The sequence below is a fragment of the Salvelinus sp. IW2-2015 genome, linkage group LG22 (assembly GCF_002910315.2).
Source record: "Salvelinus sp. IW2-2015 linkage group LG22, ASM291031v2, whole genome shotgun sequence".
Classification (NCBI taxonomy): Eukaryota; Metazoa; Chordata; class Actinopteri; order Salmoniformes; family Salmonidae; genus Salvelinus; species Salvelinus sp. IW2-2015.
The window spans coordinates 16,359,210-16,372,811 of NC_036862.1; the positions used below are offsets into that span (position 1 = coordinate 16,359,210).

The 13,602-nt window shown below is 43.1% G+C and overlaps 1 protein-coding gene across 2 annotated transcripts in view; it reads left to right on the plus strand.

Moving 5' to 3' along the window:
• Positions 1 to 1,057: 1,057 nt before the first annotated feature.
• The window catches only part of LOC111949556 (protein yippee-like 2), an 18,404-nt gene continuing 5,859 nt past the window's right edge, over positions 1,058 to 13,602 (plus strand). Inside the window, exons 1-4 of one of the 2 annotated variants that reach the window (XM_023966838.2) lie at positions 1,058 to 1,165; positions 4,932 to 5,169; positions 6,652 to 6,695; positions 6,935 to 7,043. In XM_023966838.2, the coding sequence (XP_023822606.1) occupies positions 5,053 to 5,169; positions 6,652 to 6,695; positions 6,935 to 7,043 (270 nt within the window). In that variant the 5' untranslated portion in view covers positions 1,058 to 1,165; positions 4,932 to 5,052. Of the gene's footprint in view, positions 1,166 to 2,389; positions 2,586 to 4,931; positions 5,170 to 6,651; positions 6,696 to 6,934; positions 7,044 to 13,602 lie in introns of those variants that run through there. The other variant, XM_023966839.2, reaches the window with a different exon arrangement.

Sequence of the window (13,602 nt, forward strand, 5' to 3'; positions counted from 1 at the left end):
CTCGGGGATTCGAACCAACGTTTTGGTTACTGGCCCAACGTTCTTTACTGCTAGGCTTTATATACCACTAACATCCAGAGATATGGTATGTTATAACAAACAATCTCCAGACGTCAGTCAGTTAAGATTTACAACAGAATCTAAAACACACTGGATAAAATATACACCAATCAAGCATATCAACAGAAAAAGCAACGCATCTATGTGTCATGTCTCTCAGGATTCCAGCTAAATGACCATTAAACTAAGGGCAAGTTTATAGATGTTGAAGCCATTTGGAAAGACATTAGATTGTTTCTATTTATAATAGCAATAAGGCACCTCACCCTCAAGTATAAACATCAGATGGCGCTGATCTGCTTTCACACACAACCTTTACTTTAACCTCTTATTTTGAGTGTGGTTTAAAACCACCACTAGGAGACAGCAATCAGTTACATAAAGACTGGAAACAAATTATCCGTTTTGCACGTTTTGGTTTTTGCACTACACAGCTTATTCAAATAACCAACGCATCATCAAGCTTTGATTATTTGAATCAGCTGTGTAGTGTTAGGACAAAAAACAAAACGTGCCCCCAAGGGGGACCCCAGGACCGTGTTTGGGGAACCCTGAAGTAGGATACAAGGAGAGCCCACCGAACATCAGAACAAGTTATCTGGAGGGTTAATCTTGGATCAAAAGTTAAGATGTTGAAGTCCATAGTCCATTGCTGTGCCTATTCTGCCTATTTACATAATTTCATCACAATTTTTCAATGATATACATTTCCGCAGCAAATTATTCAATACAACCATATCTGTCTCTGTCCTAAAACTGAAAAGAACTGCAGGTAGCCAGCCGTTATTACGAGCAAAAGTATTGGTTGCTCCTGTCTATTCATAACCAATAAGCGCAGTGTTGCTATGCCTTATCGCTGTATTGGTTGGCGGACACGGCTGTCAATTTGTCTCCAGCCGAAGTACAATGTGGTTCTGTGTAATTACGTCAAACTCGGCCTGGGAACCGCGCGCTTAAAAACATTGCGTCTGCACGATTGTCAGGGCTGGGTAGGACATTTACCTCGAAAGAAATGCAAAGAAGGATATAGGTTTGGCTTTGCTACGAGGAAAACGAGGAGGCGSGATTTTTTTAAGTGATCAACATATTTTTCATATATTCAAAGGTAAATCCTTGCATATATATATATAAATGGTTGAATATGCTGTTTTAATTGAATTGCCCATTGTAGTTCAGAATGTTGCAAGCTGGTTGTTTATGTTGCGGGCCTGGATGGGATGGCGAGGTCTGCAGTGGAGCTGGTTGTTATTATTATTACACGTTACGCGTGGCCTGATCCTGCGCCACCAGCAGCCGCAGGCAGAAATACGATATGAGAACATCGAGTGCGTGAACATAATCCTGCCTGCTGACAATATCATCATATGCATTGGTGTAGCGCAAGGTATATTTGCAGTTATATAGCTAATCTCATGCTATTTTACACATTTTGGCATGAGGCTGAGAAAATTGTGCTGTTTTAGAGCTAATTTCCAGCTAGTCTATACATTTTTCCATGAGGCTGAGAGACAATGTTGAACTTTTAAAACTAATTTCATGTCATTCAACAACAAAAAATCATGCTATCTGGGGGACCCGACCTCAGGTGGGATCCCAACCCTGGGTCTGCGGCGGTGTGTGCTATGCCAGTGAACATGTCTACGTCATGTTTATTATGGCTTCTGTGTTGGGTGTTGAATCGCCTGGAGCCTAATCCTCTAGTTGACCGTTGTCAAATTATTTATTTGCATGTCTCCTATAGACAACTGGCGCTAATAGACACGTGTTGCCTTAACATAGCACTTCAACTCCTCTATAGGACTGTTCAAAGTGTGACGCTAAAAGGCAATGCTGAGTAAATACTTTTTCTGCATCATAATGTAAAGACAGATGTTGTCTCAAATAATGACATGTTACTCTACACCCAAGACATAATTTTGGATCATATAACACACTCATGAACAAGGTGTGTATGTGCCTACACGGATGTGTGTATGTTGAATCAACTTCCTTGCATTGCCAAACCGAGGCATCCCCACCAACTGTGGTGGCTAAAGGTCTGCCCTATATACAGTGATCCAGGCAGCCACTGTCTCTGACCAGATTCATATGTGTAAATACACAAGCCCCCCAATCAGACACACACACACACACACACACACACACACACACAACACACACACACACACAACACCACACACGTGACACATGATCAGATAAGAGGATTTGAGATTCAGTCTGTTGCTGTCAGTGATGTAACGCATCACTATCACTATGCTGTCTGTTGCCACAATGAGAGAGAGAGAGGAAACTACATAAAGCCTCCTGTTGGAGCTGTGTGCTATGAAGGACAGCTAGAGTCCCAAACACAAGGACGCATGCTCCCCAGTCCGTCCATCCATCCGTCTCGCTCTCTTTCTCTCTGTCCCCTGGCTGCTATCACTATCATCGTCCCTCTCTGTTCGACCGAGCGACCGCAGCAGCAGCTCCTCTCCGGTTACGTAAGCAAGGTTGTTGTTTTTATACCAGCGAGGACCTTTTGGCTGGTAAGTGATGTGGCATGTAGTGTGGCACCCAGACTATACCAATACCAGACAGCTCAGAACATCAGCCTTCAGGGGCGAGGCTGAGGGGCAGACAGAAACAGGAGAAGGTGATGGTGATGTGTCAGAAAAACACGGCAGCAGTTTTTGCAAGCTCAGACAGCATTGGCGGATCCCATCCCTGTTATCTTTGGATAATTATTTGACCGGGACAGAATTTGTCAGGGTTAGTCTTTGGATTTATTCTTAGCTGTCTTAGATTTTCTTCTGTGACATGAAACAAAGAGGCTTTGGTGCAAAGCAGGGTAGAGCCTCCGCTTGCTGTGTTGTTGTTGTTGTAGTAGTGTATGCATTTAGTCTACAAACAAATGCTGGGTCTTGAACGAGATCCTTTTCTAGATGAGCGCATCAAAAGATGATCTGGTTTATGAAAATGAATGGAGGATTCTTCAAAGTGTCAGTCAGCCTCTCACCTAAGAAACAACCGGTGCAACATGTTGAGTTGAACTATAAAATGTTAGATACAAGTGACTATATTCACCTGCTATTTCTATATCTGTTACTCTCTTTCTGTGCATATGTCACATGGAGATGTAATTAAGCAATAAGGCCAGAGGAGGTGTGGTATATGACCAATAGACCACGGCTAAGGGCTGTATCCAGGCACTCCGCRTTGCATCGTGMATAAKAACAGCCCTAAGYCGTGGTATATTGGCCATATATCACAAACCCCTGAGGTGTCTTATTGCTATTATAAACTGGTTACCAACGTAATTAGAGTAGTAAAAATAAATGTTTTGTCATACCCGTGGTATGCGGTCTGATATACCACGGCTGTCAGCCAATCAGCATTCAGGGCTTSWATCACCCCGTTTATAATATCTCTTATAACTGAGAGACCTGGACAAATGATTTTCCATATCTGAGTCGAGGGTGGAAAATCATTACTAATGGAGGTGATTTGGAAGGCTAATGTGATTTGTGCAGACAAGGCGTCTCCGTTTGTAATGCACATGAAACTCCGCTCTCATTTCATCTCTCAAGTAACTGACATGCATTGGAAAAGCTTGGGAATGGATCCTTTGGAAGGAAAGTGGGAAAGTGAGTCAGAAGGCAGTGACATAAGGCATCTCTTTCACAATACTTGATTTCCCCAAATCAACATATATCAACTGCTGTGTAAGTGTGTGTTTCTATGTGGGTGAGGCATGCTTGTGTGATATCCCCATGAGACAGAAATAGACCTAGGTAATCTAACCACCCGTTAGAGAGTGTGGTTGACTCGTCATCCATTAGCCACAGAACATATTGGATTCATAGAGTACATCACTGCTTTGACAGTTAACTGTAACTAAACACATCAGATCTGTATTTAGCTCCATATTTCAAGATTATGTCAGGACAGGCCTTGAACCTGCCAGATAACAGATATACATGTCTCTAACCAAGGCTGTTTGACTAGATGAACCTCATTGCCCCCTCATTGCAACCTCATTTACTGCGGTTGGGGTCAAGTTCCCATTCCAATATTCCTTAATGCGTTTCAAGGAGGTAAATGTGGAATTGGAATTAAGTTTACTTCCTCAATTGACTGAATTGAAAGGGAATTGACCACAACCCTGGTTTAGAGTAACACCCTGTTCCTAATTGGAGTCTATGGAGATTGTGGTGATTACTTAGATAYGTGCTAAACTCTGCTTTAGTCTTATCCTCACATGTTTGTCCTAAAATGACAGGGAGAAAGGAAAGACTTTGGGGTTAAAGTGTGTGTGTGCAAGACCCTTTGAGTGGTCTCTTTATGCCCCGGTCCCACACTGATGGCTCAGAGACAGAAGCCTACAGAGAAAACAAGGGCATGTCTTAAAGGCTTATAGCACACAGCCTTTCCCTTACAAGCCTCTTTCTGTTAACAGTCAAGTTMAATTATTTTTAGGCTACTGTGTCTCAGTATAATGATCATGAGATCACAGTCTATGCTTAACTCAGATGAAAAATGTCAGGTATTATATACTATCATAGGCTACATACTGTACACATTCATGCTCCACTGCACAGTAATTTGCCTACTGAACATTAATTCATATGCAGAGAACAAATGGAGGCTAACAGATTTTCAGATTTTCGGATCGTAAAGATAGACAATGATATGCAGCAATATATATATATATATACAAAAAAATCCAAGACACTCAAGTTAAAATCTCTTTATAACCACACATGGATTATCCTGGACCCAGATCTGTTTGTGCTGTGTTGCCAACAACCTACACAGCGATTAGATTAAAAAAACAAGGTTTTGACTATAGACCACCTTCATCAGTGTGTGTCTCCTGTGCTCCGCTTCACCAGGTGTGTGCCTCCCGCCCCGCCCCCCACCACGGCCCTTACCTGTGTGTTGCGGTGCTTCCCCTGCGAGCCTAGCTGGGCCGGCAGCCCTTTCCTGCACCGCCCCCCTACCCCGCCCCACCCGATGGTCAGGATGACACGCTCCAAAACCTTCCAGGCCTACCTGCCCAGCTGCCACCGAACCTACAGCTGCATCCACTGCAGAGCGCACCTGGCCAACCACGACGAGCTCATCTCCAAGGTGAACACTGACTGTTTAACATACCGACCACAACCGTTCATCCACTAATAACGCTGCTTGCTCTAATAGTGTTTCCCTCAATCTATTCCACATTTCCTTTAAAGAGCCACTGAACACCCCTAAAGGCACATATGTTTTTCTGTTGCTTATTAGAAAAACTAGATTTCAGTCTTGGAGGTGCGTTTCCTGACCGATTCCACGTTTTGGTTAATGATGTTTGTCCCTCATCAGACACTAGACACAGAAGCGTATTTCACTTTCTTCAAAATCCCCAGAATGAATCTAAGATAACTCAATAAATCTGTAATTAAGTTTGACGTTTTTAYAGAGGATGTTTAAGTTGAGCAATTTTACATCTAACTAAGGTGTTTGGTGCAGTATTTCTCAAGTAAAAAAAAATGCGCAACCTGCTGTCTTATGTAAGCAGTCGGAGCTGCTGGGCAGGTCTGTCTCACTGTCTATGCTGCTATTGGATTGAGAGAAATCGCCGCAGCTGTTCACCCCATGTTAGTGGGCAAAATGACATCGTCATTTACCCATTGTGACTCACGGATGTTCTAAACTCCTTTTACACGAGACTTCCTTTATAACCAAAATCATCCTATTTCCACTTTGTAGTCAATTTGGACACTAGAATAACTGTTTCTGACTCATATCGATGCTACATAGGCTGTTTTCAAGGAGGTTTGTTGCTTTTTAAAGGCTGTCACTCTTTGAAGCCCAGCACCTGGGTGGTGCTCATTAGGGCATACAACTGAAAACGTTTTCAAATGTTTTAAAACAGAACATTTGTGTTTCTTGTTTGACAAGTCCAGGTAGACACTCTGTTTTCTTCTGTTTTGTGCCTAATGAACTTGACCCTGATTCTACTAAGCAAGGGTTTGGTGATCAGCTGAATCGGGTATGTAAGGGAAACTCTGCCCTAATGTGCAAGTCATTCCCAAGAGAGCGCATGGGAGAACGCGCTACTGTTGGGCTCCAGGGCTTACCAGAAAGACATGTCCATCTCAACATCACCTGTATAAATACTGTCGTTTTTATAGATTCATTTGAACTTTCAGTGCATCGCCCTGTAATAACTAGAAAGGTATTGAGTGCTTGCTGCAGCTGTCTTAAAGCGCTGCTGGCAGACTCCTTCACACTTGGACCTAGTATTACAGCTGATGCTGCACTTTCAGACTGAAAACGAGCGTACTGCGCCTCTGTCGCTCATTTCACCGCCATCTTACCTCTACAGCTTGTGTGTTTGAATATGACTTGTTCCATGTGCTACACTATGTAAAGTAAACCCTCACCTGTACAAAAGCACATGTGTCTGTCAGTCAGTCTTAATTTAAAGGCAAAATCGGGGATATGTCCTGCTGTTCAATGATCATGTCAATGAAGTGGCGGGGCTGAAACAAACTCCAGATTGTGGCTTTAATGCTGACTGCTGAGGATACTCCTCCTCCTTTTTAACCTACTTATCTTCTTTTCCTGTAGTCTTTCCAGGGGAGCCAAGGCAGAGCTTATCTGTTCAACTCAGTGTGAGTATCAGTGTGTCTGCATGTAGTTACAGTACAGCCATGATCCAGTCCTCAGCCCGTGAGCACAATCACAATGAAGATGCTCATTTCTACTGTATGAGCATGGTCCCTATCTAGCTTAGTATGAAGTGCCTTTTGGGTAATATCTAGTGTGTGACTGGGTGTGTTATGACTCAGTATAGACAGGCAACCTTTACGAATCGAACAGCTTATGAGCTTGCTTTCTCTCTCGCTCTCAGGGTGAACGTGGGGTGCGGGCCGGCGGAAGAGAGGGTGTTGCTCACGGGCCTGCATGCTGTGGCAGATATCTACTGTGAGAACTGCAAGACAACTCTGGGTTGGAAATATGTGAGTGTAAGAGTGTTTACGTGTCAGGGGAGGTTAGAACTGCATCTAAAGTTAGAGAGGATAGGCACATTATTACCTTCATTAGTAATAGCTTTATTAACATATTAGATCGTTGTAGGATTGAAACGCTGTGAACTAATAAAGGTTTTGGAACAATTGAGTGTGCATGTTATGGTATTGACATGGATGAGTTCTGGTCTTAATTTTTTGACTATTTTGGGCCCATTATTCCTACCTTAAGTGTAACATTACAGTACATAGGCTGACTCAGTAAAGGGATTCCTTGCCGTTTCAATCTTGATCTGAGGGGCATATTTCTCATGATGTAGGCCTATATATTTTCCAAGAACTCAACCAACTTGACCTCCTTCTCCTAGTTCAGAGATGGTGGCCATTCATGATTGACAAGAGCTGGGCTGTCCACACTGAGATAACTGTAGTGATTCAAGACCAGTTTGACCAGTAACAAGAACAACTGCTTATCCAATCACAAATTAGACAAAGGGTTAGAATTCATTCAAAATAAAAATCTGTTTTTATGTATCGAGAATAAGTAGACCCTATATCATGTTGCCTATATACTGTATAATTAAGCAATAAGGCCCGAGGTCGTGTGGTATATGGCCAATATACCATGGCTGAGGACTGTTCTTAGGGACAACGCAAAGCGGAGTGCCTGGACACAGCCCTTAGTCGTGTCATATTGTTCATATACCACAAACCCCCGAGGTGCCTTATTGCTATTATAAACTGGTTACCAATTTAATTCGAGCAGGAAAAACAAATGTTTTGTCATACCCGTGGTATACGGTCTGATATACCACGACTGTCAGCCAATCAGCATTCAGGTTTCAAACCACCCAGTTTATAATGTAGCCTATATACAGTGCATTCAGAAAGTTCAGACACCTTTACTTTTCCCACATTTTGTTACATTACAGCCTTATTCTAAAATTGATGAAATCAATGTTTTTCCTCATCAATCTACACACAAAACGCATTAAATCACAAAGCGAACACGTTTTTAGAAATGTTTGAAAATGTATTACAAATWAAAAARATATACCTTATTTACATAAGTATTCAGACCCTTTGCTATGAGACTCGAAATTGAGCTCAGGTGCATCCTGTTTCCATTGATCATGCTTTCGATGTTTCTACAGCTTGATGGAAGTCCACCTGTGGTAAATTCAATAGATTGTACATGATTTGGAAAGGCACACACCTGTCTATACAAGGTCCCACAGTTGACAGTGCATGTCAGAGCAATAACCAAGCCATGAGGTCGAAGGAATTGTTCATAGAGCTCCGAGACAGCATTGTGTCAAGGCACAGATCTGGGGAAGGGTGAAGGTCCCCCAGAACACAATGGCCTCCATCATTCTTAAATGTAAGAAGTTTGGAACCACCAAGACTCTTCCAAGAGCTGGCCCCCTGGCCAAACTGAGCAATCGGGGGAGAAGGGCCTTGGTCAAGGAAGTGACCAAGAACCCGATGGTCACTCTGATTGAGCTCTGGAGTTATTCTGTGGAGATGGGAGAACCTAACAGAAGAACAACCATCTCTGCAGCACCACCAATCAGGCCTTTATGGTAGTGGCCAGACAGAAGCCACTCCTCAGTAAAAGACACATGACAGCCTGCTTGGAGTTGGCCAAAAGGCCCCTAAAGGACTCTGACCATGAGAAACAATATTCTCTGGTCTGATGAATCCAAGATTGAACTTTCTGGCATGAATGCCAAGCTTCACGTCTGGAGGAAACCTGGAACCATTCCGACAGTGAAGCATGGTGGTGGCAGCATCATGCTGTGGGGATGTTTTCCAGCGGCAGGGACTGGGAGTCTAGTCAGGATCGAGGGAAAGTTGAGGGGAGCAAAGTACAGAGAGATCCTTGATGAAAACATGCTCAGGATCTCAGACTGGTTCGAAGGTTCACCTTCGCCCCAGTCTGAGGTTGTGAATGCTATGGAGCGGGTTTTCATCAAGGATCTCTCTGTACTTCGCTCCCTTCATCTTTCCCTCGATCCTGACTAGTCTCCCAGTCCCTGCCGCTGGAAAACATCCCCACAGCATGATGCTGCCACCACCATGCTTCACCGTCGGAATGGTTCCAGGTTTCCTCCATTGTAGAATAAGGCTGGAACGTAAAATGTGGAAAAAGTCAAGGGGTCTGAATACTTTCCGAAGGCACTGTGTGTATATATAGACATTACCAGTCAAACTTTGACACACCTACTCATTCTTTTTGTACCTTTTTCTACATTGTAGAATAATAGTGAAGATATCAAAACTATGAAATACACATATGGAATAATGTAGTCAAATGTGTTAAACAAATCAAAATATATTTTAGATTCTTCAAAGTAGCCACCCTTTGCCTTGATGACAGCTTTGCACGCTCTTGGCATTCTCTCAACCAGCTTCATGAGGAATGCTTTTCCAACAGTCTTGAAGGAGTTCCCTCATATGCTGAGCACGTGTTGGCTGCTTTTCCTTCACTCTGCGGTTCAACTCATCCCAAACCTTCCCAATTGGGTTGAGGTCGTGTGATTGTGGAGGTCAGGTCATCTGATGCAGCACTCCATCACTCTCCTTCTTGGTCAAATAGCCCTTACACAGACTGGAGGTGTGTTGGGTCATTGTCCTGTTGAAAAACAATGATATCCCACTAAGTGCAAACCAGATGGAATGGCATATCGATGCACAATGCTGTGGTAGCCATGCTGGTTAAGTTTGCCTTGAATTCTAAATTAATCAGACATGTCACCAGCAAAGCACACCCTCACCATCACACCACCTCCATGCTTCACGGTGGGAACCACACATGCAGAGATCATCCGTTCACCTACTCTGCGTCTCACAAAGACACAGAGATTGGAACCAAAATTTGGACTCATCAGACCAAAGGACAGATTTCCCACGGTCTAATGTCCATTGCTCGTGTTTCTTGGCCCAAGCAAGTCTCTTCTTCTTATTGGTGTCCTTTAGTAGTGGTTTCTTTGCAGCAATTTGACCATGAAGGCCTGATTCACGCAGTCTACTCTGAACAGTTGATGTTGAGATGTGTCTGTTGAACTCTGTGAAGCATTTATTGGGCTGCAATCTGAGGTGCAGTTAACTCTAATGAACTTATCCTCTGCCGCAGAGGAAACTCTGGTCTTCCTTTCCTGTGGCGGTCCTCATGAGAGCCAGTTTCAACATATCCCTTGATTAATTTGCGACTGCACTTGAAGATTTCAAAGTTTTCCGGATTGACTGACCTTCATGTCTAGTAATGAGGGACTGTTGTTTCTCTTTGCTTATTTGAGCTGTTCTTGCCATAATATGGACTTGGTCTTTACCAAATACGGCTATTCTCTGTATACACCCCTACCTTGTTACACACAACTGATTGGCTCAAACGCATTAAGAAGGAAGGAAATTCCACAAATTAACTTTTAACATGGCATATCTGTTAATTGAAATGCATTCCAGGTGACTACCTCATGAAGCTGGTTGATAGAAGGCCAAGAATGTGCAAAGCTGTCAAAGGCAAAGGGTGGCCCCCTTGAATAATCAAAAATATATTTTGATTTGTTTTTATGCTTTTTTTTTGTTACTACATGAATCCATGTGTTATTTCATAATTGTGATGGTTCTCTATTATTCTACAATGTAGAAAAATAGTAAAAATAAAGAAAACCCCTTGAATAGTAGGTGTCTAAACTTTTGACTGGTTTTGTGTGTGTGTGTGGTTGTGTGTGTGTGTGTGTGTGTGAGAGTGTGTGTGTGTGTGTGTGTGTGTGTGTGTGTAATAAATAAATGTTATAAACTAAGCAAAAAAAGAAACGTCCCTTTTTCAGGACCCTGTCTTTCAAAGATAATTCGTAAAAATAACTTCACAGACCGTCATTGTAAAGGGTTTAAACACTGTTTCTCATGCTTGTTCAATGAACCATAAACAATTAATGAACATGCACCTGTGGAACAGTCGTTAAAACACTAACAGCTTACAGATGGTAGGCAATTAAGGTCACAGTTATGAAAACTTAGGACACTAGAGAGGCCTTTCTACTGACTCTGAAAAACACCAAAGAAAGATGCCCAGGGTTTCTGCTCATCTGCGTGAACGTGCTTTACGCATGCTGCAAGGAGGCATTAAATTGCAATGTCCGTACTGTGAGATGCCTAAGGCAGCGCTACAGKGAGACAGGACGGACAGCTGATCGTCCTCGCAGTGACAGACCACGTGTAACAACACCTGCACAGGATCGGTACATCCAAACATCACACCTGCGGGACAGGTACAGGATGGCAACAACAACTGCCCGAGTTACACCAGGAACGCACAATCCCTCCATCAGTGCTCAGACTGTCCGCAATAGGCGGAGAGAGGCTGGACTGCGGGCTTGTAGGCCTGTTGTAAGGCAGGTCCTCACCAGACATCACCGGCAACAACTTCGCCTATGKGCACAAACCCACTGTCGCTGGACCAGACAGGACTGGCAAAAAGTGCTCTTCACTGACGAGTTGCCGTTTTGTCTCACCAGGGGTGATGGTCGGATTCKCGTTTATCGTCGAAGGCATGAGCGTTACACCGAGGCCTGTACTCTGGAGCAGGATCGATTTGGAGGTGGAGGGTCCGTCATGGTCTGGAACGGTGTGTCACAGCATCATCAGATTGAGCTTGTTGTCATTGCAGGCAATCTCAACGCTGTGCGTTACAGGGAAGACATCTTCCTCCCTCATGKGGTACCCTTCCTGCAGGCTCATCCTGACATGATCCTCCAGCACGACAATGCCACCAGCCATACTGCTCGTTCTGTGCGTGATTTCCTGCCAGACAGGAATGTCAGTGTTCTGCCATGGCCAGCGAAGAGCCCGGCTCTCAATACCATTGAGCACATCTGGGACCTGTTGGATCGGAGGGTGAGGGCTAGGGCCATTCCCCCAGAAATGTCCAGGAACTTGCAGGTGCCTTGGTAGAAGAGTGGGCTAACATCTCACATCTCACAAATCTGGTGCAGTCCATGAGGAGGAGATGCTCTGCAGTACTTAGTATATGCTGTGGCCACCAGCTGCATTGACTGTTACTTTTGATTTTGAACCCGTCTTGTTCAGGGACACATTATTTAATTTCTGTTAGTCACATGTCTGTGGAACTTGTTCAGTTTATGCCTCAGTTGTTGAATCTTATGTTCATACAAATATTTACACGTTAACTTTGCTGAAAATAAACGCAGTTGACAGTGAGAGGACATTATTTTGTTGAATATGTGTGTATGTGTATATATAATACACATACTCAGCAAAAAAAATGTCCTCACGTTTATACACTGCTCAAAAAAATAAAGGGAACACTTAAACATCACAATGTAACTCCAAGTCAATCACACTTCTGTGAAATCAAACTGTCCACTTAGGAAGCAACACTGATTGACAATAAATTTCACATGCTGTTGTGCAAATGGAATAGACAAAAGGTGGAAATTATAGGCAATTAGTAAGACACCCCCAAAAAAGGAATGGTTCTGCAGGTGGTGACCACAGACCACTTCTCAGTTCCTATGCTTCCTGGCTGATGTTTTGGTCACTTTTGAATGTGGGAGATTGCATACCTGAAAGGAACACATCATCGTTTAAACGTGAAGCCGGGGTGGCAGCATCATGGTTGTGGGTGCTTTGCTGCAGGAGGACTGGATGCGACTTCACAAAATGATGGTTCATGAGAAGGAAATTAATGTGGTATATTGAAGCACACTTGCAAGACATTCGAGGAAGTTAAGCTGGCGCAAATGGGGTCTTTCAAATTGGGCATGACCTCAAGCATACTTCAAGTTGTGGCAAACCAGCTGGACAACAAGTCAAGGTATTCGGAGTGGGACATTCACAAAGCTATATCACAGTTTGTAGAAATCTTGTGAGCAGAATGGACGAATAAAAGCATGTGCGAGCAAGCGGCCTACAACCTGACTCCTAAAACAGTGGGGAATGCACCATCATTCATCAAGAGAATCTGGTAGACAAGATCCCGCATACTGGTAAATGGTAAAGGCTCATGTGAAGGCTACTCAACCGTTTGACCAAGTTTAAATGAATTTAAATGGCAATTCTACCAAATATAATATGAGGTGTATGAACTTACTGACCACTGGGAAGGTGATGGAGAGAAAATAAAAGCTGAAGGAAAATTCAACTCTCTACTATTATTATCTGACATTTCCATTCTTAAAATTACCGAAGTGGGTGAATCCTAACTACGCTAAGCAGGGAATTTTTACAAGGACTTAGAAACGTCTCCCCACCCGAGGACATACCTGTGAAAAACACAGTACCGTTTAAATGGATATATCTGGGCTCAGGTGTATGCAATACTTCCGACTTCAACGTACTTTATTGATGGAACGCTATATAATATATACACACTGCTGTCAAAATAAAGGACACTTTAAACAACACAAATGTATCCAAGTCAATCACACTTCTGTGAATAAAACTGTCCACTTAGGAGCAACACTGATTGACAATAAATATCACTGCTGTTGTGCAAATGGAATAGACAAAAGGTGGAAATTAAGGC